This window comes from Cydia pomonella, chromosome 15, assembly GCF_033807575.1.
Source record: "Cydia pomonella isolate Wapato2018A chromosome 15, ilCydPomo1, whole genome shotgun sequence".
Classification (NCBI taxonomy): Eukaryota; Metazoa; Arthropoda; class Insecta; order Lepidoptera; family Tortricidae; genus Cydia; species Cydia pomonella.
The window spans coordinates 10006495-10032182 of NC_084717.1; the positions used below are offsets into that span (position 1 = coordinate 10006495).

At 37.1% G+C, this 25688-nt stretch overlaps 1 protein-coding gene across 1 annotated transcript in view; it reads right to left on the reverse strand.

The window, feature by feature from the left end:
• LOC133525745 (apoptosis-stimulating of p53 protein 1-like) overlaps positions 1-25688 on the reverse strand; it is a 322549-nt gene that overhangs the window by 197104 nt on the left and 99757 nt on the right. Inside the window, exons 3-4 of the mRNA XM_061862118.1 lie at positions 21004-21157; positions 5884-5973 (exon numbers count right to left, since the gene is read on the reverse strand). Coding sequence (XP_061718102.1) covers positions 5884-5973; positions 21004-21157 — 244 coding nt within the window. The remainder of the gene's footprint in view (positions 1-5883; positions 5974-21003; positions 21158-25688) is intronic.

A 25688-nucleotide genomic window follows, 5' to 3' on the forward strand; every position in this document is an offset into this window, starting at 1 on the left:
CTTCGACCTAGGAGCATATGTTGGGTTATTAAAGTTTTCAAATATTATTTTTTTCTTGCAAATCTGTTTCGAACGCCCGCAAATGACTTATCTGCCTTGAATGAGCTTGATTCATTGATGATATTCTGCAAGTGGCATCGTAAGGACCCGACTCTGACTATTTTTTTCAGCCTTCGACCTAGGAGCATATGTTAGGTTATTAAAGTTTTCAAATATTATTTTTTTCTGGCAAATCTGTTTTGAGCGCCCGCAAATGACTTATCTGCCTGGAATAAGCTTGATTCATTGATGATATTCTGCAAGTGGCATCGTAAGGACCCGACTCTGACTATTTTTTTCAGCCTTCGACCTAGGAGCATATGTTAGGTTATTAAAGTTTTCAAATATTATTTTTTCTGGCAAATCTGTTTCGAGCGCCCGCAAATGACTTATGTGCCTTGAATAAGCTTGATTTAATGATGATATTCTGCAAGTGGCATCGTAAGGACCCGACTCTGACAATTTTTTTCAGCCTTCGACCTAGGAGCATATGTTAGGTTATTAAAGTTTTCAAATATTATTTTTTTCTGGCAAATCTGTTTTGAGCGCCCGCAAATGACTTATGTGCCTTGAATATGTATAATCCAGTGACGAAAGTCTGCAAGTAGCTTCGTAAGGACCCGACTCTGTCTATTTTTTTCAGCCTTCGACCTAGGAGCATATGTTGGGTTATTAAAGTTTTCAAATATTATTTTTTTCTGGCAAATCTATTTTGAGCGCCCGCAAATTACTTATTTACCTTGAATAAGCATGATCTAGTTACGACATTCTGTGAGTGGCATCGTAAGGACCCGACTCTGACTATTTTTTTCAGCCTTCGACCTAGGAGCATATGTTGGGTTATTAAAGTTTTCAAATATTATTTTTTTCTGGCAAATGTGTTTTGAGCGCCCGCAAATGACTTATCTGCCTTGAATAAACTTGATTCAGTGATGATATTCTGCAAGTGGCATCGTAAGGACCCGACTCTGACTGTTTTTTTCAGCCTTCGACCTAGGAGCATATGTTGGGTTATTAAAGTTTTCAAATATTATTTTTTTCTGGCAAATCTGTTTTGAGCGCCCGCAAATTACTTATCGACCTTGAATAAGCATGATCTAGTTACGACATTCTGTGAGTGGCATCGTAAGGACCCGACTCTGACTATTTTTTTCAGCCTTCGACCTAGGAGCATATGTTGGGTTATTAAAGTTTTCAAATATTATTTTTTTCTGGCAAATCTGTTTTGAGCGCCCGCAAATGACTTATCTGCCTTGAATAAGCTTGATTCAATGATGATATTCTGCAAGTGGCATCGTAAGGACCCGACTCTGACTATTTTTTTCAGTCTTCGACCTAGGAGCATGTGTTGGGTTATTAAAGTTTTCAAATATTATTTTTTTCTGGCAAATCTGTTTTGAGCGCCCGCTAATGACTTATGTGCCTTGAATAAGCATAATCCAGTGACGATAGTCTGCAAGTAGCTTCGTAAGGACCCGACTCTGTCTATTTTTTTCAGCCTTCGACCTAGGAGCATATGTTGGGTTATTAAAGTTTTCAAATATTATTTTTTTCTGGCAAATCTGTTTCGAGCGCCCGCAAATGACTTATCTGCCTTGAATAACCATAGTCTAGTAACGATATTCTGCAAGTGGCATCGTAAGGACCTGACTCTGACTATTTTTTTCAGCCTTCGACCTAGGAGCATATGTTGGGTTATTAAAGTTTTCAAATATTATTTTTTTCTGGCAAATCTGTTTTGAGCGCCCGCAAATGACTTATCTGCCTTGAATAAGCTTGATTTAATGATGATATTCTGCAAGTGGCATTGTAAGGACCCGACTCTGACTATTTTTTTCAGCCTTCGACCTAGGAGCATATGTTGGGTTATTAAAGTTTTCAAATATTATTTTTTTCTGGCAAATCTGTTTTGAGCGCCCGCTAATGACTTATGTGCCTTGAATAAGCATAATCCAGTGACGATAGTCTGCAAGTAGCTTCGTAAGGACCCGACTCTGACTATTTTTTTCAGCCTTCGACCTAGGAGCATATGTTGGGTTATTAAAGTTTACAAATATTATTTTTTTCTGGCAAATCTGTTTTGAGCGCCCGCAAATGACTTATCTACCTTGAATAAGCATGATCTAGTTACGACATTGTGTGAGTGGCATCGTAAAGACCCGACTCTGACAATTTTTTTCAGCCTTCGACCTAGGAGCATATGTTGGGTTATTAAAGTTTTCAAATATTATTTTTTTCTGGCAAATCTGTTTTGAACGCCCGCAAATGACTTATCTATCTTGAATAAGCATGGTCCAAAGACGTTATTCTGCAAGTGGCATCGTAAGGACCCGACTCTGACTATTTTTTTCAGTCTTTGACTTTGGAGCATAAAATGAGTTATTCAAATTTTCAAGTATTATTTTTTTCTGGCAAATCTGATTTTAACGCCCGCAAATGACCTATCTGTCTTGAATCAACATGGTCAGTTGACGATATTCTGCAAGTGACATCGTAAGGACCCGATTCTCATTATTTTTTTTAGCCGTTGAATAAGGTACATAAGTTGATTTATTCAAATTTTCAAGTTTTATTTTTCTCTGGCTGATTTCGGGTTTTGTATTTGTATTTGTATTTATTTATTTGCAAAGAATAAGTAGGTACAAAAGTGTCTTGTACAAAAGTGGTTGGGGTGGTTAGTGTGAAGACAGCTACACCACTTTGAAAACTGTAACGGTTATATAACTGTTACAGTTTTAACCTATAGACCATATATATGGTCTATAGTTTTCTATTTAGTCCATAGAATCGTTTGTATCCATCTCGATTGCTTGTTGCGTCTCCGTATGAATTTTTCGATTTTATTTTTTTATGGCAAATTTTATGAGATCCGAACGATTTAAATGCCTGAACAAACGTGAACCAACGAATATCTTGCGATTTAGACCAAAAAAACTTACAAAAAGTGGTTTGGGGTGGCTGTCTTCACGCTAGCCACCCCAAACCACTTTAAAAAATAAAAGAAAAAATGAAGGAATCGGGTCCTTACGATTTTAATGCCTGAACAAACATGAACTAACGAATATCTTGCTATCTAGACCAAAAAAAATTACAAAAAGTGGTTTGGGGTGGCTAGCGTGAAGACAGCCACCCCACAAAAAAAATGAAAAAAAAAATGAAGGAATCGGGTCCTTACGATTTTAATGCCTGAACAAACATGAACTAACGAATATCTTGCTATCTAGACCAAAAAAAATTACAAAAAGTGGTTTGGGGTGGCTAGCGTGAAGACAGCCACCCCACAAAAAAAATGAAGGAATCGGGTCCTTACGATTTTAATGCCTGAATAATGATGAACTAACGAAAATCTTGCTATTTAGACAAAAAAAAATTACAAAAAGTGGTTTGGGGTGGCTAGCGTGAAGACAGCCACCCCATTTTGTTTTTAAAAAAAATGCATGTTAAAATCGGGTCCTTACGATTTTACCTACTGAACAAACATGAACTAACGATGAACAAACGATATAGATATGCCATTTGCGGGCAAACGATTTGGGGTGGTCAACTTCACGGGCATCTGTGGTACGGCTTCGCAGCCTGATTCTGAAAAGCTCAACCAGGGATGTCAATTCGCGGTGGTGAAAATGGTGAAATGCATGGTGCCTATCCCTAAAAAACTACGGTGTATGCATTTATTTTGTATCTCTAACATAGGGTTGCCATACGTCTCGGTACGCCGGGACATGTCCCGGTTTGAAGCATGGTGTCCCGGCGTCCCGGCCGATAAGCAAATTGTCCCGGTTTAAAAATCATAGTTATTTAATAGAGGGCTGGACTCGGTAAACAGTAATATACCTACAATAAATGCGACTAACTAGCTAGGCTAATCGTACGTGGATAGAACGACGTAAGCGCTGACACTTGTCCGTTCACGTTTCACGAATTTACGTCAACAGTGTCAACACATTTCGGGAATTTCTTTAAATGTCCCGGTCAGAGTCCCCACACTTATGGCAACCCTACTCTAACATCATCAATTTGACACAGTGGTTATCATGTCAGGTGTATGGTGTATGGAAAGCATTACACCTCTGTATGAGGTTTTTTCTTGTGTTTGCGTAACGGGCGCTTTTCATCTGATCTGACCATTACAAGTGATCTCCCTCGATCTATATACATAAAGCTTGCGTGATTTCGCTGCCCTAAGTTCAAACTAAAAATACCCCAGTCGACATCGGATTGACTGGAGTTTCAAAATCTCTTTAAAACAAAGAAGGAGGGCATTCAGTTTTTTATGTTATTTCATATTAATACTAATTTGAATACAATTACATTTTGACAAGCAAAACTTGGTGCGATCACTAGTACATTCACGGATTTCAATTGTTGAGCGATTTATATAGGGTTTACTTTACATTGGACATTTTATACCGTTAGTATTAGAATATAATGGAATTATTTTTATTCGTAAACACAAACAAGACAAATTACTTAATATAACAAAAACATATAAAGTATAAAGTGCCACGAAATGGCCTCATCTCAGCATGTTGCTGGTGGCTTCCAGCGCTGATCTTCCGATGAAACCATCAAGTGACAATAATCACAGAAGATAGAATATTGACAACCAAATTAATATGAACCCTAAATGGCAACAATTAAAGTCCGTAAAAGTCGATAGTTGAGTTTATCGATATAAGAACTCCCTTTCTTTACATTTTGCCCCCTAGAATCCAATGTGTGCCCATATTTTTTTCACTCTTCATTGTATTTCCGAAGGCAGAATAAGGATCAGGCAAAGCTGATAATTCGATTGGCACTCGGCCGCCGACGGTTTTATGGGAGTCGTCAATAAGGGAGAGGAACAAATAAGAGACGCAATTACGAGCGAAGGTCGACTTAGCGTGTACCATCGCCCACACTGTTAACTGCCCATAGGTGGTCCTTATTACAAAAGGCATAAGGTCCACCAATGGACAGTTAAGAGTGTTGCTGTTTGTACATGCCTACGTCAGTGTTGGGCATATTGGCATCAGTAACTGAACGGCGACCATGAGTTGACACTTGACGTTTACGCTAGCGATTGCGGTCCATCTCGCTCGCACTGATGTACCTATTGGTGTGATCGAGGAAATGCAATTGAGTTCACGCAGTCGCTAGCGCGTAAATGTCAAATTCCAAGTCATTACCATGAGTAACCACCATTACGGTTTACCATGACCGTGCTTCTAAGGTTTTTAATTTTGGTAAAGTTAAGGTAGATAAGCTAACAAGCGGGTTCAATTCAAATCCTGGTAAGGGCATTTATTTATTAGTGTGAGTTCATCACAGATAATGTTACTCCGTTATGGTTGTTTTTTATGTATAATATGTATAATATAAATCCTCGTCTAGCACCTGCACAAGCCTTAATGAGCTTACTATAGGGCTAGGTCGATTTGAGTAAGATTGTCCCCAAATAAGTGACATTTCACGGGAAAGAGTACCTTATAGCGGTTGGTGCTTACGCCGCGTACGCGTAGCACCGCATTAGTATTTGGAGCGTCGTTAATAACAGCGTAAGCTAGGACCGCTATAAGGTAGGTCGTCCATCTTTTTTGAAGTGCATCTTCAATATAGCTAAAATCTTAGAAAGCCATGATGTTACTTTGAACCACAACTCGTATACACATCATACTTTGGTCTTATCATCACATCATATTTTGGTCAAATACTATGTAATATTGAGCCATGAGACTTAGTCAAGCCCGCAGCCCTTCAGGTTTTTTTTTTTCATTTATATTATTTATTTGAAAAAATAAAATTGCTTTTATCTGGAGACCATATAATCACCCTTGAAAATAAGTAACCGTTATAATGACTTACCTGTATCGATGTACTTCAGCACGAACTGAACCTCAGGTCCCAGGGCCGAGGCCACCTCCAGGGGCAGCTCCGTATCTCGTAACACGTGCACTGTTGAAAAAATTAACGGGTTAGACCATAGATTTTTAGAGGGGTAATAGTGCTCCTAAACTGGCTGTTATATAACGTTATACAACATCGTGTGACAGGGACATTAGGGACAACATGATAATATTGCTGGTGTTGTATTATGTTGTCTCTGTCACACATCAATGTTATGTAACATTATGTAACTACGCCCCACAAAGGCCAAACATTTAACCCTTTAGTACATTCGAAGCCAAAATATACGGGGTGTAATGTTTTAGGTGACACAAAATATACAAACACGACTGCACGCAATAATTATGGTGACCAACACCAACTTGATATGAGAGCAACCCTGAAATTGCAAAAAATAGACAGGTGATCTATATTAAGGTTCAGTACGACAATTGTGTGGAGACCAGGATTTTTTAAGTGATTTGGTGATTTCAGAGGTACTGCTAGTGCTATAGTAAAAGTTGATCATTGCTATGACCAGGTACAATCGCGTGCATATATCTTGTATCACCTAAAAAATTACACCCAGTATGGCAATTATAATGCTCAACTCTATTGTAATAGCTTTACTTCAAATTTTAAAAAATAACTTTTATATGACATGCTGTAAAGAGTGTAAAGGGATAAATAAAGGGGCGTCAACAAGTAAACAGTGCCAAGAAGTGATTTATGTTTGTTAGCCTTTTCAATTCCTCAAGAATTTCTGTATAAAACAAACAAAATGCATTGACACAGGTGTCTCAGACCAAAGACAAACTTTTAAAGCAGGATGCTCCATGCTGTGTAAAATTTTAGAATCAAATTTTGCGGTTTTTGGGAAATCGAAGTGCCAGTTGCGCTTGGCTAGGCATACATAGTTGACCAAATACTAAAATTGCCTTAGAATCAAACAAATTTTACTTCACATTTACATAATAGATATATACAGAGCTATTACAGTAACTGTACAAATACTAAAATAAAAAACTAAATGAATAACTAAAATTTATAATAGGCCCTTGAGGCATTGTACCAAGGATTCTGGCGACATTCCCTCGTTGTATCGCAATGCTGATAAGTTGTGCTAGGAAGCCGCCAGCTCTTCGGTCACCAGTTATGTCAACCTGACGCTTTGCGATTTCTGCAAAAACTTGTGCACGCTGGGCCCTCATAGACCTAGAGTTTCAACGCCAAATGATACAAAAAGGAACTCTCTACGAGGCTCTTATTATTATTACGTTTCAAAATTTCGGCCTTTTCCACCGGTCCGCCCGCTTTTAGATTAGTCCGTGGAGATGGGACGGTGCAAGAGCCACATTCTGTTAACGATGATACGCAACATGCAATATAGTTTCTCTTATTACTATCATCATAACTTATCGCGAAATGTCACGTATCTTTGAGGTTTCTCAACCACAGTAACTTTCTGATTTCCTGCATGAATGCTAGTCTGATAAGAAGCTATAATAACGTTTTTTATCATTACTCATTACGCCAACTGCATCCCACAGCCGGACATAATCTTAACAGTCATAATGGCGTAGGGCGAATTTTAGTTAATGCGAAGTGTTTGAGTCACCTTATACGTAGTTTTCCATACAATGTGGCCCGTTTCTTCTACTCTAGTGTGTACGTTTCCACTCTTTTACTATTGAATATGTTGCCAATACCATGCAAACATTATTGTAATTACTTCATCATGGAATTAACGTTAAAACTAAATGTTTCTACTTTAATAAGCTTAACATGTCAAATAACTGAAGCACCCAAAAACTACTTATTGAAGTCCTAAGATAACAACACTGAAATATCACCCTGTAGCTTGGGACTGAAAAAACACTACGCTAAAAGCAGTCTGTACTCAAAGCTTCCATATTAAACCAGCAAAAAACAAGGTCCTATTCATTCATGAAAATTATCCGGTCCTTTAAATTGTGAAAGAAAATATCTGGGAATTTTTCCAACTTCTGAATTGAGCTCATTATGTCAGAAGAGAAACAGGCAACGGATGTCATTCTGATCGCTTGAGATGTGGCCGAACAATCTATTGTAAGGATCCTCTCCGATTACGAATATTTTGTCCAGATTTTAAGTTCTAGTTATGCTGGGCGATTTGCCAGTCCTCGCACAACCAATGCGAATTCAAGGCCGGTTCACAAACAGATACCGTCTCATTGTTTGATTAAAAACTGTGATCATCAGCGAAAATGGCAAGGAAAAGTCGAGAGCGCGGGGAAAAAACGCGTGGCTATTATGTTATGGCAAACGCATCGGCATTTAGGGAGCGATTCGAAAAGTTTTAATGACTGCTGTGATGCGGCGACCATTCCTACCATTTTAGCGATGTAACACTTGAACGATATGTCGAGACTCGAAAGCTCAAACGGGGTATAAATAAATTAAATGTGCTCTACGATTGTACTAGGTACGAGGTTAGGTTGTTTTATATACGACTGGTACGAGTACCTAAAGAAAAAAATCGCTTTAAAAAATGTATTTTTTTAGTTTTTACGCCTTTTCCGAGTGACGTAAACTCACTGGCTAAACTGCAGTTAACACCGGGCCCAAGGTCTGTTTATATTGGATCTATCAAAACCTCGACCCGCTCTCGGTCAACATGAATAAAGATCGAGCTACATAATTAAGATCACGCGTCCATTTATCTGTCGAATAACAAAAACAATAATTGTTGCCGTCGTTTGTTAATTCGTAATTTAAGTTAACCAAACATGGACTGCATTGGTTCAATAAACATACCGGCAAATAAAAACCCGATCCATATAGCTATCCATTCCATTTTTTAACATAGCGAATGTCAAAATATCACGGTACAGATTCTGGCTGCAATATTCATCGGAGTACATTTGAATGGTCGACTGCAGTAACTAACGAATGAATATTTCCGCTACAACCTGCACTCTCAATTCTACTCCTATCGCATATTTTATAGCAGACCGAAAAAATACGATCACAGTACAAATACGAGTAATTTAACGTGTTCCTAAAGTCTTTGGGAAGAGTAATTCTAATAACAACTCGTAGAAGAGACCATGTAAGAAAACGTCTGTGCTTCTTATCTGGTAGAACTGCGAATATATTCTATTGTTTATTCGTATAGTTTGCTTTTTCATGGCTCGAATATGCAAAAGCAATTATATAAAGACACGTCATATTTTATATAACGGAAGCCAAGTATTTCAATCCCTACAAACAATTGAAATTTAACTCCTCAGGCGGAAAAATGAGCTTGTTATTTGCCTCTGCCTGTGACTGTTTACTTTAGAAATTTGTAACAATAATAAAGATAGTTATATGTATATTTATTTTTATGGTGAATGTTTTGTATGTGCTATAATGTACCTACTGTTTGCTTATTGTTTTATATCAAACCAAAATGGATATGTCGTGAAGTGGCAAAGATTCCGCGCGACACACGCTCCTAATTTTATTATTATGTTTATCCATATTTTTTATTTAATCGAAAAAGGTTAACATTTGACTACAATCTCACCTGATGGTAAGTGCCGATGTCGTCTAGAAAGGAGCATGCTTACCTAAAAGATGTCTATTCACTCTCGATTTAAAAAGATCCAAGTTATAGTGGACTGGGAATATGAGATTTTCAGGAAGTGAGTTACGCTCCTCAGGCGTTCCATGATAAAGCTGAATGCATAAGTAGCGTTTAGTACGAATCAGTGGCATAGTAAGGGCTTGCCGGCTGAGTAGGTATATAAACGGCTGAGCGAGCGAATTCGGATAGAAGGATATGAGGCTGACAAGCCCTTTTCACGCCGAAGCATATAGGTATAGTGCTTTTTTTTTCAAACATGCAATGAAATAAAGAATAAGTACTAAGGATATGAGGCTGACAAGCCCTTTTCACGCCGAAGCATATAGGTATAGTGCTTTTTTTTTCAAACATGCAATGAAATAAAGAATAAGTACTATAAATTATGTTACTTAAATAAAACATTTTATTAGTGAGTTACCAAACTTAAATTGTAATTTTAGCGTGATAAACCATTTCTAACAGTAGCTAATTAAGATCAGTAGACTTAAATCGACCGGGATATTGACCGTGATCATGATCACCTTTTGTATTATTACACTACACTGTATAAGCATGTTTTTAACCATAATATGTACATACTTGGTAACAGAAAATTAGCAACAAAATTTATATTAGTACGTAATACAAGATTCCACTGGGAAATAAAAATTTCATTGAAGTGTCTTAGTCCTGTTAAATTTTCACCCTGTTCTTCTGAAAAATAAGATTACATAGTCTAGTGTAACGGCGCTCGCTGTCTGTACATACGGACCTATCAATACGATTATAAACGTCATTTATTCCACCGCTCGCGCATAGTACGAGTACAAATCATGCAGATACAAGTTGTTCATTTAATTTAATGTTGCAGGCAACAATTTGATCGTTCCACTGCGGCATTGTTCTCGTAGTCAAAACTATTGTCTTGCGCAAACTTATGGGATAATAAATTCATAGAGATTGGCAATATATATGGCAACGTCTATGTCAGTCATAATATATGCGTATTATTGTGTGTGCCATCATTTAACTTAAATTACGTATTTCTGATACTTGACTAGCTAAATTGTAAATCCTACCTATGTAAGTAATTTAAAATGAAGGTTGTGAGATTTTAGTCAGGTTAGAGCCCTAGCAAGTGTTTTCATAATTAATATAGGTAATTAAAGCGTGGTAATTATTCTATGTAAAAAAGGTAAAAAAACCTGTAAGTATACGAAAACAACAAGTAAAAAAACAGTCTATATTGTAATTTACACATGGACGTTTTAGTGATGGACAAAGGCCTCTTTTCATATCATATGCGGGTGACGTGCAGGTTAGGAGCTTTATAGACTTATTTGATTTTATATATATATAAAACGACAATTATTCATAAGTTCATAACGTAAGGGTTGATGCCGAATATCAGATGAAATAAGTCCATAGTTTTGAGAAATTCAATCATGGGTACTATTTTCAGCTGAATTATCTCATACGTCATCCACCCGGCTACCATAACATAATAAAGCCTCAATAGTATTATAATCTCCTGGAAAATATAAATCACTCTACGATATTTAATACGCCTGTAAAAAGCGTGTGCGCAATAATGACCACGAGCGAGCAGTGACTCTGAAAAGGAGCTTCACTTTCCAGTAAAACCATTTTCTCTTCAGCTTATCGAACCACATATCAAAATGCGAGTAATAACAGTAAAAGTCATAAAAATTACAACGTACTCATTTGAAAGTAAGTTAACGACTTTATACAAAGAAATTCCCAAGTGAAATAAACTAATTTTCCACCCTTTTCATCGTCGCGTGCTGACGTTATCTCCTTCAATTCGTAAGTATGGAGTTATAGGAGTTCATTAGGCCAAATTATTGTGGTTACGCTGCAATTTGCGATTGCATGTCGTTGACTGATAAGTCGTTGATGAGCGAAAACATTAACTTTTGTTGTTCCCGTGGGTTTCTCCTTTGTACGAAATTGTAATTGTGTCAAGGCAAACTTAAATCATTGGGTACAAATGCATTATTCTGCGCTTGTTACACACACGAGTCAAATGGTTTTTTGACGGACAAGTTTAATAGGGGAAATAAATAAATGCTGTTTTATGGAGAGTCGTACTTTTCGTTTTTAGTTTAATATTGGTAAGATCTTGACCAAGTAATAAGTAGGTACTTAAACTTACCTTATTAGGCTTTACACTTTGTATCTAACTTCTAGGTAAGTACTAGGTAGGTACCTACTAGGTAATTATCTACTTAGTCTGTGCCCCCTAAGTTATTCTCATTTGTCTATCCATCTATCCTATTCTCTTGTGGCATTAAAATACATGGAGATAGATTTCTGCGAAATTCAATTGTGCACATACCCGTGTTTAATTATTAAAGAAAAACTTACATTATTCAGATAAGGTATGTGTCATGATACGATTACTTAGAAGCGATTCATTTTCTATGCAGCGATTATAATAAAACATCATCATGCATCGTGCAGGATGGTTAGAACATTTTTTACAGAACATGTCTAAAGCAGTCGCCATCGCCATAAATGTCTACAAAGTCGTTTATAGCATCCGGGGAAGAGCATCATCGTATTTGTTTAGACGATTTATGCCTTACTTATCGATAGTGCTCAAAAATAAGTACGAGTACCTAAATTTGTTTTAACGTTAAGTATGAAGCTATGTTTTGCGAACCGGTATTGTTTTTTGTGCAGGTATATTCCTCAGCGTTTTTTTGTATAGCTAAAAGATGCATTATAGTACGAGTATGTTTTACATTACTGTACGTACCACGTACAAACACTCGCTGTAAGTTATTAACAATGTCAATTGCTACCGCTGCGGTCATGATACGCGTATGCGGCTTAATTGACATTGAAGCGTTACTAGACAGAACTCACTGCATTCAGCTTTGCATCTGGGAATGTAACAAATTAAATAATTTGCAATCGAACATAAACAAAAAGCAAGGTTCAACTTACGCAAACAAAGTTAACTTTCTACTCACTTTACGCAAGCACCATGGCATGTTCATGGCCACCCGTCTACATCGTAAACAACCCATTTTTACATATAAACTTCGTAATAAATCAGGAAAGCTGTCAAGTCAACGAAATCTCGAGTGTTTAAAGAGTCGCATAGTAATGAACTGACCCTTACACCATGGCTGTCGAGTCGTGACAGGAGTGAATATGTATGAGTGTCTCCCTTGCGAAATGCAGGAAGTTCGTTCGATAGCATCGCCGCCGTAACTTTTACTGCCGAAACAGGGCGGGTTTTCGCAACGGCAAAAAGTTGAATGCTGTCTTTGGTAAGGACAAAGGTATCAAGTACTTTAAGCTTCAGAATGAGATGTCACGTTTTTATTCCACGGTGCGTTTAATGAAGTCGGCAAAGAAAGTAAGTCTTTTAAGCGGTCTCGACGACTTGGTTGCCTCATGTGTCCACTATTAATCGTTGAAGTCAAAATAAGTGTGATTTTTATGTTTAGTCTAATCTAAGCAGTGATGAAACCGCCAATGAAGTTGACAATCAAATCCCGGTAAAGGCGAATATTTGTGTGACGAGCATCAATATTTATTCCTTGGTGTTTCCTCTTTAATTGAATAGGTACTTTCCAATATAAATATTTGCTATATTCTTGTTTCGTTCCCACAACCCTTACTCAGCTTATACTGTGAGACCAGGGTTAGACAGTAAGACTACATGTGCCCAGCAGTTCGACTAAAACGAAGCACTTCTTTAAATAATTATTTCATATATTTATATAGGTACTCATTAAGTAACGTGAAGTTAAGGGTCCGTTTTTAGGTCAACTGTGTAATTACAGTAATTAATCTTACTTAAATAAATATTGTGCATTTTTACACGTATCGACTAAGCTCTACAGTAAGCTCAAGAAGGCTTGTGTTGTGGGTACTCAGAAAACGATAAATATAATATATTAAATACTTAGAAAACACCCGAAGCGCTGGTGGCCTAGCGGTAAGAGCGTGCGACTTGCAATCCGGAGGTCGCGGGGTCAAACCCCGGCTCGTACCAATGAGTTTTTTGGAACTTATGTACGAAATATCATTTGATATTTACCAGTCGCTTTTCGGTGAAGGAAAAACATCGTGAGGAAACCGGACTAATCCTAACAAGGCCTAGTTTACCCTCTGGGTTGGAAGGTCAGATGGCAGTCGCTTTCGTAAAAACTAGTGTCTACGCCAAATCATGGGATTAGTTGTCAAGCGGATCCCAGGCTCCCATGAACCGTGGCAAAATGCCGGGACAACGCGAGGAAGAAGAGAGACTTAGAAAACACCCATGATTCAGGAACAAATATCCGTGCTCATCACACGAATAAATGTCCATACCGGGAATCGAATCCACGACTATCGGCTTCATAGGTAGAGCCAGTAGGCCAGAACAAGTATTACATACTTATCACTGATTTAAGCTTCCAGATTTAAATAAAGGAATAACGACATACTAATACTGTACTTACAATTTTATTCATGTTGAAATAAGACGATAGGTACTAAATCATTAGAGAATAGGGAATGATCATAAAATATCCTGAGTAGATCATAAATATCATAATTGACGGTCGGTAATCTCATTATATTTTCATGGCAGCATAGCCGAATTAAAAGGTTAGGAACAAAATACAAGCAGTCTCAAGGGGAATGGTCAATTAAGGAGATTTTAACGAGATTAACGATCACTAACTATAAGTTATAACCCTTCACTGGTTTGACATTTATAAGACCAAAACGATGGTCAATTTTGAAACGTTATTGATTTTACAAACTGGGATTTTAATACAGTTAACTTTGAAATGATTTAATATAATCCGCATGGCAGAAAGGAAATTCTTACGCACCAAATCGATTTAGTAAATCCGTTCTTAAATATCATCATCTACATTGACTTCCTACCTTGATAAATTCGTTTTCTCGAGAATTTATACAGAACGGATCGATTACTGTACGATACATGTTTTCAAATCATTTTTCCAGATTACATGTATTGAAAATGATCTGCTTACGATCACGATCTCATAATTTTAGTAATAAAGTTGTATTCATTTTGAAAAACTTACCCGCTTTGCTAATTCTGCTGCTGTCTGAAGAAATGATAGCGGCGATGGAGTTTTTGGTAAACCAATGTGACCACGAAAATGAAGCCAAACGCTGAAACAACCCAACATCGAGTCGAGTCAGTCTTCCTGCGATTTTTGTAGATATATAGAAATAAAATTGTTTATTCTTTCCCCCCTTACATGGTTTATAAAGGACGGGCTGGGCTAAAGGTTCCGGGTGAGAGTGAAAGTGGCATTTCGGACATATCTTTCCCACGGCCAGGAGGCAATTATGGTGGCGTCTCTGTTTTTTGCATCTGCGCGCTATGGCCGATGCGTTGGTAGCTAATGATGGACGTAATGAATGTGAGTGAGCGCGACGCACTGATATTTAAATTAAAATGGTATTTATTTTTTATGCCACTATCAGTTATTGACGCTATGATCTGGAGACCCACACTATGGTGTACACTTGTACAATTCGCCTAATAACATCGATAGTACCTGCAATAATATGTTATACAACGAAGACCGCAAAAATATCTGACACGATCTTATTTGTAGAGCCATATGAGCGTTTACATATTTTTGGGGCCTTCTAATAGTAACATATTATTGCAGATGACTGTATCACGAGGACTGATATAGCAGAATTTAAGTGTATACATTTTGCCCCCACGGATGTAGTAATAAAAAAAATATATGACAGATATTTAATGTTTTACTTGTTTTTTTTACTACTTACCTATTTCAAAGTTGTGTTTGTCAATAGCAGTTGAGAGTTGAGAAAACTCTACTTAGTTTCAAAATTTCACCCAGAAATCTCACTTTTTTGCTTCTTGTACGCTTCTAGTTTCCTCGCTACGCACATATTTTGCATATAATCTAATGTAGGTAATGAATGCGCCACGCACCGAAAGCATCAGTCTCGGATAATATAACCGCTAACTGGTACCCTTTCCTCACTTCTCACTTTTACTTACGCCTGAATGCTTTTACTGAAATATCGTTGGCAATATTTTAACCCTTTACCAGGCTGACAGTTCAAAAATGACAATCGAATGTCAGTCTTAATCATCGAAAATAGAACACATGTTTGAAGAGCCGCATGTGGGAAATATATCCCTTAGCCTGGTAAAGGGTTAAGAAGCTTTAAGAATGTCAACACCTAACACATAGTAAAAATCTTTATTTCATAATACAGATATACAACTTACAGACGAACACTTTAAAAAGAACAAACACAAATCAAACTTACAACTAACTACAACTAACTATAAAACTAAACAAGCAATAACTAGATACAATTAAAATATTAAAAAAAAATAAAAAAAAATAAACTAAATATAAAAAATTTCCCCAAAATCACCCGCCTCCGGAAAACTCCCCAAAATGCTAGCGACATTCCCCCTCTGAATAGCCAAGCCTAGCCTCTGGGCAAAGAACGAGCCTGCCCTAGGGTCGCCCGAGACGCCTACCAGTCGACCAGTCCTAACACATGAATAATTCTTTCTTATATCTACTTTTGAGTTCTGTGTTTTACACATTGGTCAACTTTGTGGCCACAAACTTTTCATTAGTCAAACGAGAAGCTTATTTGATTGTTTAAAACTCTCCCTTCGGTCGAATCGAATCGGTTGCGAATTTATTTCTTTCCGCACTTGTATCGTAAATAACTATTACCAACAAAGGTATATTTCAGGTATCAGATTTATTTTCGGACTCCGTAAATATGACCACATATCTGCATATCGCCGTCGGCTTAACTGGCTCCCTGTTCGTGAACGTAGATCGTTGCGAATTTTGTGCACACTATACTCTGTTTTATTCGATCCAACAGCACCCGACTATCTCAGATCCAAATTTCATTTTATAACTGCCCGAACAGGTTGCACCCTTCGCGAGTCCCGTAGTCTCAAGCTTACTGTTCCTTGTCATAGTTCTGGTTTTGTCTCTAACTCCTTTACCGTTCAGGCGATCCGGCTTTGGAATGATCTCCCACTCAACATCAGAAAAGCTCAAACCAAGCTCTCGTTTAAGCGTATGTTACGCAAGCACTTTTTCGACAAGCTCTCTGGTTAATTGTCCTTCGTAGTCATAGTATTTTTTGCACTGGGTACATAAATTAATATATATGTATGTATATTTAATTATAGTATATTTATGTAAGTTTATAGCCGTTAGTATATATTATTTATCGCTATTTTGCTTGTTTTAAATTACTTATTCTGTTTTTTTTTGTTTAATGCCTGCACGTACTACTGTTTCTGTTTAGCCTGATGGTTGACTGGTAGAGAATGCCTTTAGGCATTAAGTTCGCCATTTGTACTTTATTTGTTATATTGTGCAATAAAGTTTAAATAAATAAATAAATAAATAAATATATTCATATGTTTTGAAAACTTCTTCAACATAGCTACTTCTGCGGCTGACGGTACAAATGTATAGGTAAATCTTGTCTGATACAGTCTAATCTTAATCGACATTTCCAATAAAATGTATTAGAATACAACCCTCTAACCACTGTCATATTTAATACTAAATTTATAGTTGTTATTGCGTGTTAGACACTTAGTAGGTTTACACTAGGCAATTAATGCAAGTTGAGTACTAACACCTTAATAGAACATAACTTAAATACTTGTTAACTTGTAGCCAATAGGCGCTAGACAGGTTTATAATAAATAGCTATCCCTGTAGGTTTATGGCAATAACCTTAGTTTGAAACAGGCAGTTACTTGTAAAATATAATAATAATGTAAGTAAGTACTAAGTACCTACCTATTACCTAATTATAAGTGATGTAGGCACCCAATATGACATGCGGTTTTCGAGACTTCGAGTTTGCTGATGGCAGTGATAGTTATGATAACGAACAGCAGGTATGCACAAGTTTTTAGGGTTCCGTACCCAAAGGGCTCCTATTACTGAGACTCCGCTGTCCGTCCGTCCGTCTGTCACCAGGCTGTATCTCATGAACTGTGATAGTTAGCCAGTTGAAATTTCTACAGATTATGTATTTCTGTTGCCGCTGTAACAACAAATACAAAAAACAGAATAAAATAAATATTTCTTTCCATCTCCTTCCTCCATTATCTCGAGGTTCTCATCCAATCACCGAAGTTAAGCAACGTCGGGCGGGGTCAGTACTTGGATGGGTGACCGTTTTCATAGATAATGGTACGGAACCCTTCCTGCGCGAGGCTGACTCGCACTTGGCCGATTTTTTTGATAATTTGTGGAATTTCATGGGCGTATTCAAGCATCCTTCCTTATTTACGCTCAGTAAATGTTTTCCATTAACATGTGAGGACCTTATAAGTTTTAGTCTCGGTAATTTTAAGCCTTACAATTTTTAAATGTATGTTGTTTGTATAGTAAGTAGCTAATTACCGAAATCTGTGTGTTAGATTGATAAAAGTTCAAATTGTTTAGGTACACTTACTAATTGATTGCTTCTCTCCACGTTAAGAAAGCTGCTCATAGAACTAGAAAAATAAAACACCTCCTACACATGTAAATCAGCCTTTACAATCTCAGATCATCATCAATTCTCCACGCTGCGACTGCGACAAAATAGCTATAACGGACGCAAAATGCTAAAGAAGGAAATACTGTTCCATGACGTCGTTGTTTGTGGTGATAGTCGGCTGTAATACATAGTATTACGGCAAAGTTTTCAATTATCTACCGGTTGGTAACATTTATAAATTTCATAGCGAGGGCTGCGGACAAACTAGGCGTCTTGGCCGCGGGCGCTAATTCAGGCTAGATCGTCACCTACGCGACGAGAATTTTAAACTGGAAAATTGCGCAGTTTATTTAATTTTCCATGATATACATATTATACTCTTTATACAATTATATTGCTGATGAATAAAATACAGATATTATTCGATGTCGAATTTTATTGAGCTTGAACGACGTATAATGTTGATCCATTTAGAAGTATGTATGTAATTATTTCGTTTTGCGCCGTTAGCAGCTATAGATCATGTCGTTTACGAAGACGCGTGTCTTGACTCGTATTGTCATGTTATTAAAGGTTAGATTTGACACATCTGCACGTCATCTTGAATGACACGAACAATACAATAATGATATTTTTCAGTCAAATCAAGTACTTACACTTTAGCGATGTAATTTTTGTTTTCTGTAATGTTTGTTTCATCGTTCAGGCATATAATATAAGTATGTATGTTCTTGATGAAAATTTTCTATACACGCATTGCACTTATGTAGGTATGTAATGTAATGAAAATTACTTAATACCTAATATTGAAAGCCTACACAGCTGGAGCAGCTTTTTAGAATACAAAGTTCCGTTCATGTAGGCATGCCAATTCATAAAACGATCGGTCAGGTCCAATTTTATGGGTAAGTGCGATCAACAGGTTAGTTGGCGAGTGCGGTCATTCGGGCTCTTTGGACAGGGGCCAAACGAATAACTTACGAATAAAGTACCATTTTATTTAGTAGCCAATTTATGCTAAACATGCATGAACATTCTTATCTGATATTATATCTTACCATTTTTCCCTTAGAAATTTGTTTCAATGTCCAATTTTCTGCGGGAAAATGTACAGAGATTGCCTAATTAACCTCTCCGATTTTTGTTCTGAACAATTCTTAGCTTTCCGTTAAAAATTTAATTTCGGTTTAGTCATTTGAATTCGTTTTAAAAAAAAGTTTAAAAAATAGTCATATAAAAATAAATTGCATATCCGAAGCTGCTTTGGTATAAGTACATAGGTATGTAGTATTTTAATTTTCAGAAATCTTATCATCCGTTTTATATATATGAAAGTAAGAATATAATGGGATACAGTATACATTTGAAAAAGGATCAAACCACAGCAATATATTATAAGTAGTTACCTACTACACCTTCTGACAAAAACAAAAGTAGACTCATTTAATGACATATTTTTGGGGTACCTAATGCTTTCCGGTAAACTACGTATAATTATTATAAGTGCTGTATGTATTGTGGTAGAAAGGTTTACCTTCTGAAGTTACTTCCCTAGTGTATTGAGGCGCCATAGACTCAAGTCTCAAGTTAGCGGCCCATCAAGTACTGCTAAGGTGAATTAAAGTGACATATCTCAGTAACGGATCGAGGTTTTTGTCCCGGCGGTACATCACTGCCGGACAGTTACCTAACAGGATGTTGACATCTTTTTCTGTCAAGCCGGTACCAACTTTGTCGATATTTAATGAACGAAGACAACAAATTGTGATTCGGCAGTTATTTTTAGGTACAGGACTTCAGCTACCAAGTTTAAACAAGTTTTTGTTTATAATATATTTTTTGATACCTTACACGTCTTATTGCCGATATTGAACTTTTTAAGATAAAGATTTTGTTGTAACTCTACAAAATTTGTTCATGCGAATTGAACAACGCCCAATGCCCCCTAGAAAAATTTGTACATTAAATATTTACATTTGATTCATTCGTACGTTTTAAATGAAGTACAATTACGACTTCAGATGATTTAGACGAAACGGAACTTGCTCCTAATTTTGACTAGACCGCATTTTTCAAAATTAAAGAAAAAGATCTTAGGTAGGTATTGTTATTTTAGCATATGATACACACTCAAACTAAGATAGCCTATTTAGTTCTACAGTTGCCTTCGACGAGTATGCGACTTTGCATCACAGAAGCGTTAACCGGATCGTTAAAATATTCCGAGCAGCGTCTCCGGCATCTTCCAAGCTAAACTTATTGAGCAGGAACTTGTGCTATGCGATGTCACTTTTCGCGAACTTAAAATATGGTGTAAAACAAGAATATTTATACTTAATATAACCTACAATTGATAAATACAACTTAATTAATTACCCATTTCATGCCGTAAAACGTGGAACATAGGAGATAATGATAATATTTTGAATTTGTCGCGTTTTTCAGGTTTAATTTCCAAAATATCGATCCAAGAAGAAAAATTGTAAGGGCCAAACTTGTAGAAAATCAAATTTCCTACAATTTTTGTCCTCACGATTTTACTGTAAAATAAAAAATGGCCGAGTTATTCAAGAAAAACCGTTTTTCGAATATACACAGGAGCCTGATTCAGTCTACTTTTTGAATTTACACTGTCAGTGACCCCTCCGAGGGACCTACGAAAAAAAAATCCAAGAACTGATTATTCACGGGTAGGCCGTTTTACCACCTTGACATCGCCAGGTATCAATTCCATCCCACATTCTTCACGGGTTATCGATAGCCTCGGGGCAGCACTCCAGCACGTCGCGGCACGCGGTCTGAGTGACAGGGATAACTGTCGGCGGCACATTTCTCTCGTGTACCCACCTTCTTGCACCGGGTGCACGCTGAGCAGCAGCCATGGCTCGTCGCCCGGCTCGCGGCAGCACTCCAGCACATCGCGGCACGTGGTCCGAGTGACAGGGATGACTGTCAGTGGTACGTGTCTCTCGTGTACCCACCTCCGTGCGCCGGGTGCACGCTGAGCAGCAGGCACGGCTCGTCGCCCGGCTCGCGGCAGCACTCTAGCACATCACGGCACGTAGTTTGCGGAGTGACAGGGACGGCTGTCGGCGCCCAGCCGGCGCCGCTCTCGCACCACACTCGGACTATCATCTGAAACAAAGAGTCATTATTTTATATTTATATTAGCAAATGGCAAAATTAATACTATAAGTAACAGTAATACTATAAGCTGTGACTAAAGAGAGGTATAACTGTAAACTTCCTGAACACGGCCTACTATATCAAACATTGCCTGGCTTAATTGGCTTAAGAAACAATGATTTCTTACCAAACAGCTGTTTATATCTTATTAATGCATATTTATAATGGGGAATGGCCACTATTATTAGGATAATTCTTAATATCAGAAGACAGACACAGGCAATGTTTGGCATAGAGGGCAATATAGTATAGGCGTAGGCTATTAATAAATACTATGAAAGTCTCAGAAGGTTTAAGTTATTTTTACTTAGTTACTTAAACCTAGTTTAACCAAGGTATGGAAAATGCATTTATCCAACTCATTAAGGAAAACCTCTTCCTCGCCTTGTCCTGGCATTTTTGCCACGGCTCATGGGAGCCTGGGGTCCGCTTGACAACTAATCCCAAGAATTGGCGTAGGCACTAGTTTTTACGAAAGCGACTGCCATCTGACCTTCCAACCCAGAGGGTAAACTAGGCCTTATTGGGATTAGCCCGGTTTCCTCACGATGTTTTCCTTCACCGAAAAGCGACTGGTAAATATCAAATGATATTTTGTACATAAGTTCCTAAAAACTCATTGGTACGAGCCGGGGTTTGAACCCGCGACCTCCGGATTGCAAGTCGCACGCTCTTACCGCTAGGCCACCAGCGCTTATACACTGAAAAAAATAAATAGCCGAACTGGTTTTGTAACTTTACTAAATAACTAAACTACGGTTATAAGAAAATAAACTTTGCATAAATTTACAAAACGCTGAACACTGATAGCCACTGAACACTGATAGCCAAACAGGTTTTGTAAGATATAACACATAGTTCGCAAGTCCCAATTTTTGTGTAAACAGTAACCAAAATGTTTGTTACAGTTATGCAAACATTTCTTTCAGTGTAATCTATAAAAATATAATCATTAAGGAAAACTACATATTTAGTTTTAACTGGCAATACTTTTTATCTCTTCAATTTAAACAATTGAAAGTTGACCATTAAGTTGAAGGGTTGCTGAATAGAGAATTTAGTTTCAAACAAACAAAGAAAAATGTGCCAACTCGTTACCGAGACACAACAAAACTGCAGATTGCAGTTTCGGTTGGAGATTGCAACGAAACATTTTATTGTTTTCTTTGGCAATACGGCAGTCGTTGGTAATTAGGATTTTCCACCTCTACCTCTAGAGGTAACAAATAAGCCAGGTTCTATAGAGCCACCGTTGTTCATCTATTTTTAAACCAAATCACAAGATCACGTTCACAAGTACTAAATCATTTTAGTTTTTCATGGGTAGGTATGGGTAGTAAATAGGACAGATACCTACAATACGTACTATCGCCTCAATGTATTTGTAAGCTTGTGCACTTTATGTCTCATTAGGCTATCGAATAAACACATTTCGAAATAAAAATCGATACCTAAGTGATCACTTCCAACATTTGTGAAGTTTTCAAGTAAACGGTCACATTGTTGGTTGTTGATTGTTGATAAGGTTGATTTCAAATTTAAGCTTTATCGAAATAGCGCCTTATTGACAAATCACAATAAGTACCCTTCTGATTGAAAATAGCACATTTTTTTCTGCAATTATACGTAATTAATTTTCTACAGTATAATAAAATAAATAAATCAAATAAATATTATAGGACATTATTACACAAATTGACTAAGTAAGACAGTAAGGTCAATAAGGCTTGTGTTGAGGGTACTTAGACAACGATATATATAATAAATGAATTTATTTATTATTATTATAATATATAAATATTTATAAATACTTAAATACATAGAAAACACCCATGACTCAGGAACAAATATCCATGCTCATCACACGAATACATGCCCTTACCAGGATTTGAACCCGGGACCATCAGCTTCGTAGGCAGGGTCACTACCGACTAGGCCGAACCGGTCGCCAAAGTATAGTATGCCTATATATATCTGCTAACTTGAACAAATATAGCAGATGAGAGCGATAGATTCGCGCTCTTGAAATTAGTTTCTATGAACTCTATTCTTAGATCAAATACATTAAAAAAATTTGTACAGGAATTAAAGTTCAAATTATTTGCGACCCCCAAAGACATTTATACATGTTTTAACATCAAGTCGACCCTACTGGGACACACGATCAATCAGCGACAATGCACGCCACAGACCTCATACATCCCCAGGGACCTCAATAACAACAGCTACCTTTACAAGACATTGTGTCGATTGTCAATTCTTACTTAATATAAGTTGAACTCAAGATCCGTAAGAAATATACACTGGTTATCTTAAGCGTTGTGAATCTCCAGACACCTCAGGCATCATTAACATCGCTTAACGAGCGCGAATGAGTTATATGCTCTAACAAACTATATAAGAGCATTTCCCGATTACGCAGTTGTTATAAGTTCAAAAGTCAAGTGACACAGGTTTTTTCTAGAACTCAATCTCCTCGAGCTCGCACAGTAAATTGTAACACATCCCTGTTTCAATGATTCTCCTATCGATGCCGACATCTTCCGCAATTTGAATTTTACATCCCAAATTGTTATTGCACGAGCCGGTAATCCCGAACACCTACAATTTTCGCCAAATTTTCTCCCAAATTATGATTCATGAACACCGGTGTATTTAGTTAATGCCTTTAAAAGCCCTGGAGCGCTTGAGAAAATAAAAGTGATCGAAATTGGGAAGTACTTTATCGTTTTTAGTAGGTGCCAAAAATGGAAGAAAAAGAAAGAAAAAACAGAAAGTACAGAAATGTTGCCTTTAGCATGAGTATATGTATAGAAAGAGATTTTGAACAAAGTAAGAGATTGGAGAAGCGTTTTGACTTAACAAATATATTTTGGGCAGTGGCGTAGCATAGGTCACTCGCACCCGGTGCGGATCCCAAATTTGCCGCCCTCTTATTTTTGTCATCCATTATAAAAAATTTGGGCATGGTGTAAAAAGAGTACTTTTATTAGTTTTATTGTATTATTTATTGAATTGAAAAGTGAAATTAACATTTTTTGACATAGAATAGAAGGTAGAATATTACTTAGGAACATTACAGAGAAAACTTAATAGAATAATCTGAATAATGGAGAATTCAGTATTACTATGTAATAAGTGCAATAGGCTCGCCAGCTGCCGCCCACCAAAGGAGTAAAGGACTCGTTCCGTTCCGGGTATCTAACTTTTTGAGCAGTATAGTTGACACGAAACACCGTTTAATTTTTTTTTTTTAATCTTTTTACTCGCTAACTTTGTGAATATATCCAATGAAACAGTCATCGGTAATCGTTAAATCATTATTTTCTGTAAGCAAAAAATGCTGTCGATTGCCTCCAAGGTGTAATTCGTGTTGCAACAATGTACGCGTAACGCGTATCTTTGATGTTTTTCTACCAGTATCTTTTAGCTCAAAAGGCCGTTTACCAAAATATTATATTAGTATATACTGCCTAGTTTCATACGAGAAGCCGCGAAATCGAAAAATTGGGGCAGCTGCAGCAATTCGCTAGCTTGTTTTTATATCTTGCTTTTTACTCAAAGTCATGTGAAACGACGGTCTGTCATTGCCGTATTACGGTGAAGTACAAAGAATGCGTAAGGAGACATTTATTTAAAATAACATTGAAACGAAATAAGTTTCCTAAATAATAGTTATTGAGAAACCTTGTGCTTGCATCACCCATGCATAGAACCTGCATAGGTACCCGGATTTGGTAACAAAAAAATGACGAAAAAACACTGGAAGAAATTAACTTTTTTTTAAGTATATTAAAAAAAAAATTAAATTAATTTTTTTTTTTTTTTAACTGACACCTCCGCAGCGCCGCCCCCGGCAAAGTGCCGCCCGGTGCGGACCGCACCCTCCGCCCCCCCCATGCTACGCCACTGATTTTGGGTTAGAAGACTTATATCTGGGTACTTACTTAGGTATCTGTTTTTGTGTAAGTTTTAATATAGCTTTCTTAAACATTTACTATATACATAAAACGTGAACACTGAAAACATTACACTCCTTTTTGGGCAGTCGTTTAAATAAGGAACAATAAATATATAATTCGTACATATTTCGGGTTAGGGCTTAGCGTTCCTACTGCAATAAAGTGAAATAAAGTAAACTAGTGGCTCTATGAGCTATAAACTTAGCGAATCCCTATGCTCCGACATTTTGAAAAAAATATAAAAACTGTTCAACAGAAAAAATCTGTATAATTATCGAAGCTACTCACTAAATTACAAAAAAAAATCGTTTGATAAATGCGACCTGTAGACGAGCACATGTAAAAATGCAAGCCCAAGCTGAAACTGAGACCTGCGCTTTCACTCGGTCAACAAGAACAGTAACATTTTATAAAAACGCGCTCTCAAACCAGTAACGCTAGTTAATAATAGTTACTGATTCTGTTGATGTGACATGATAATTTATGGGATTCTTACGTAATGAGCACATGGTGACTTT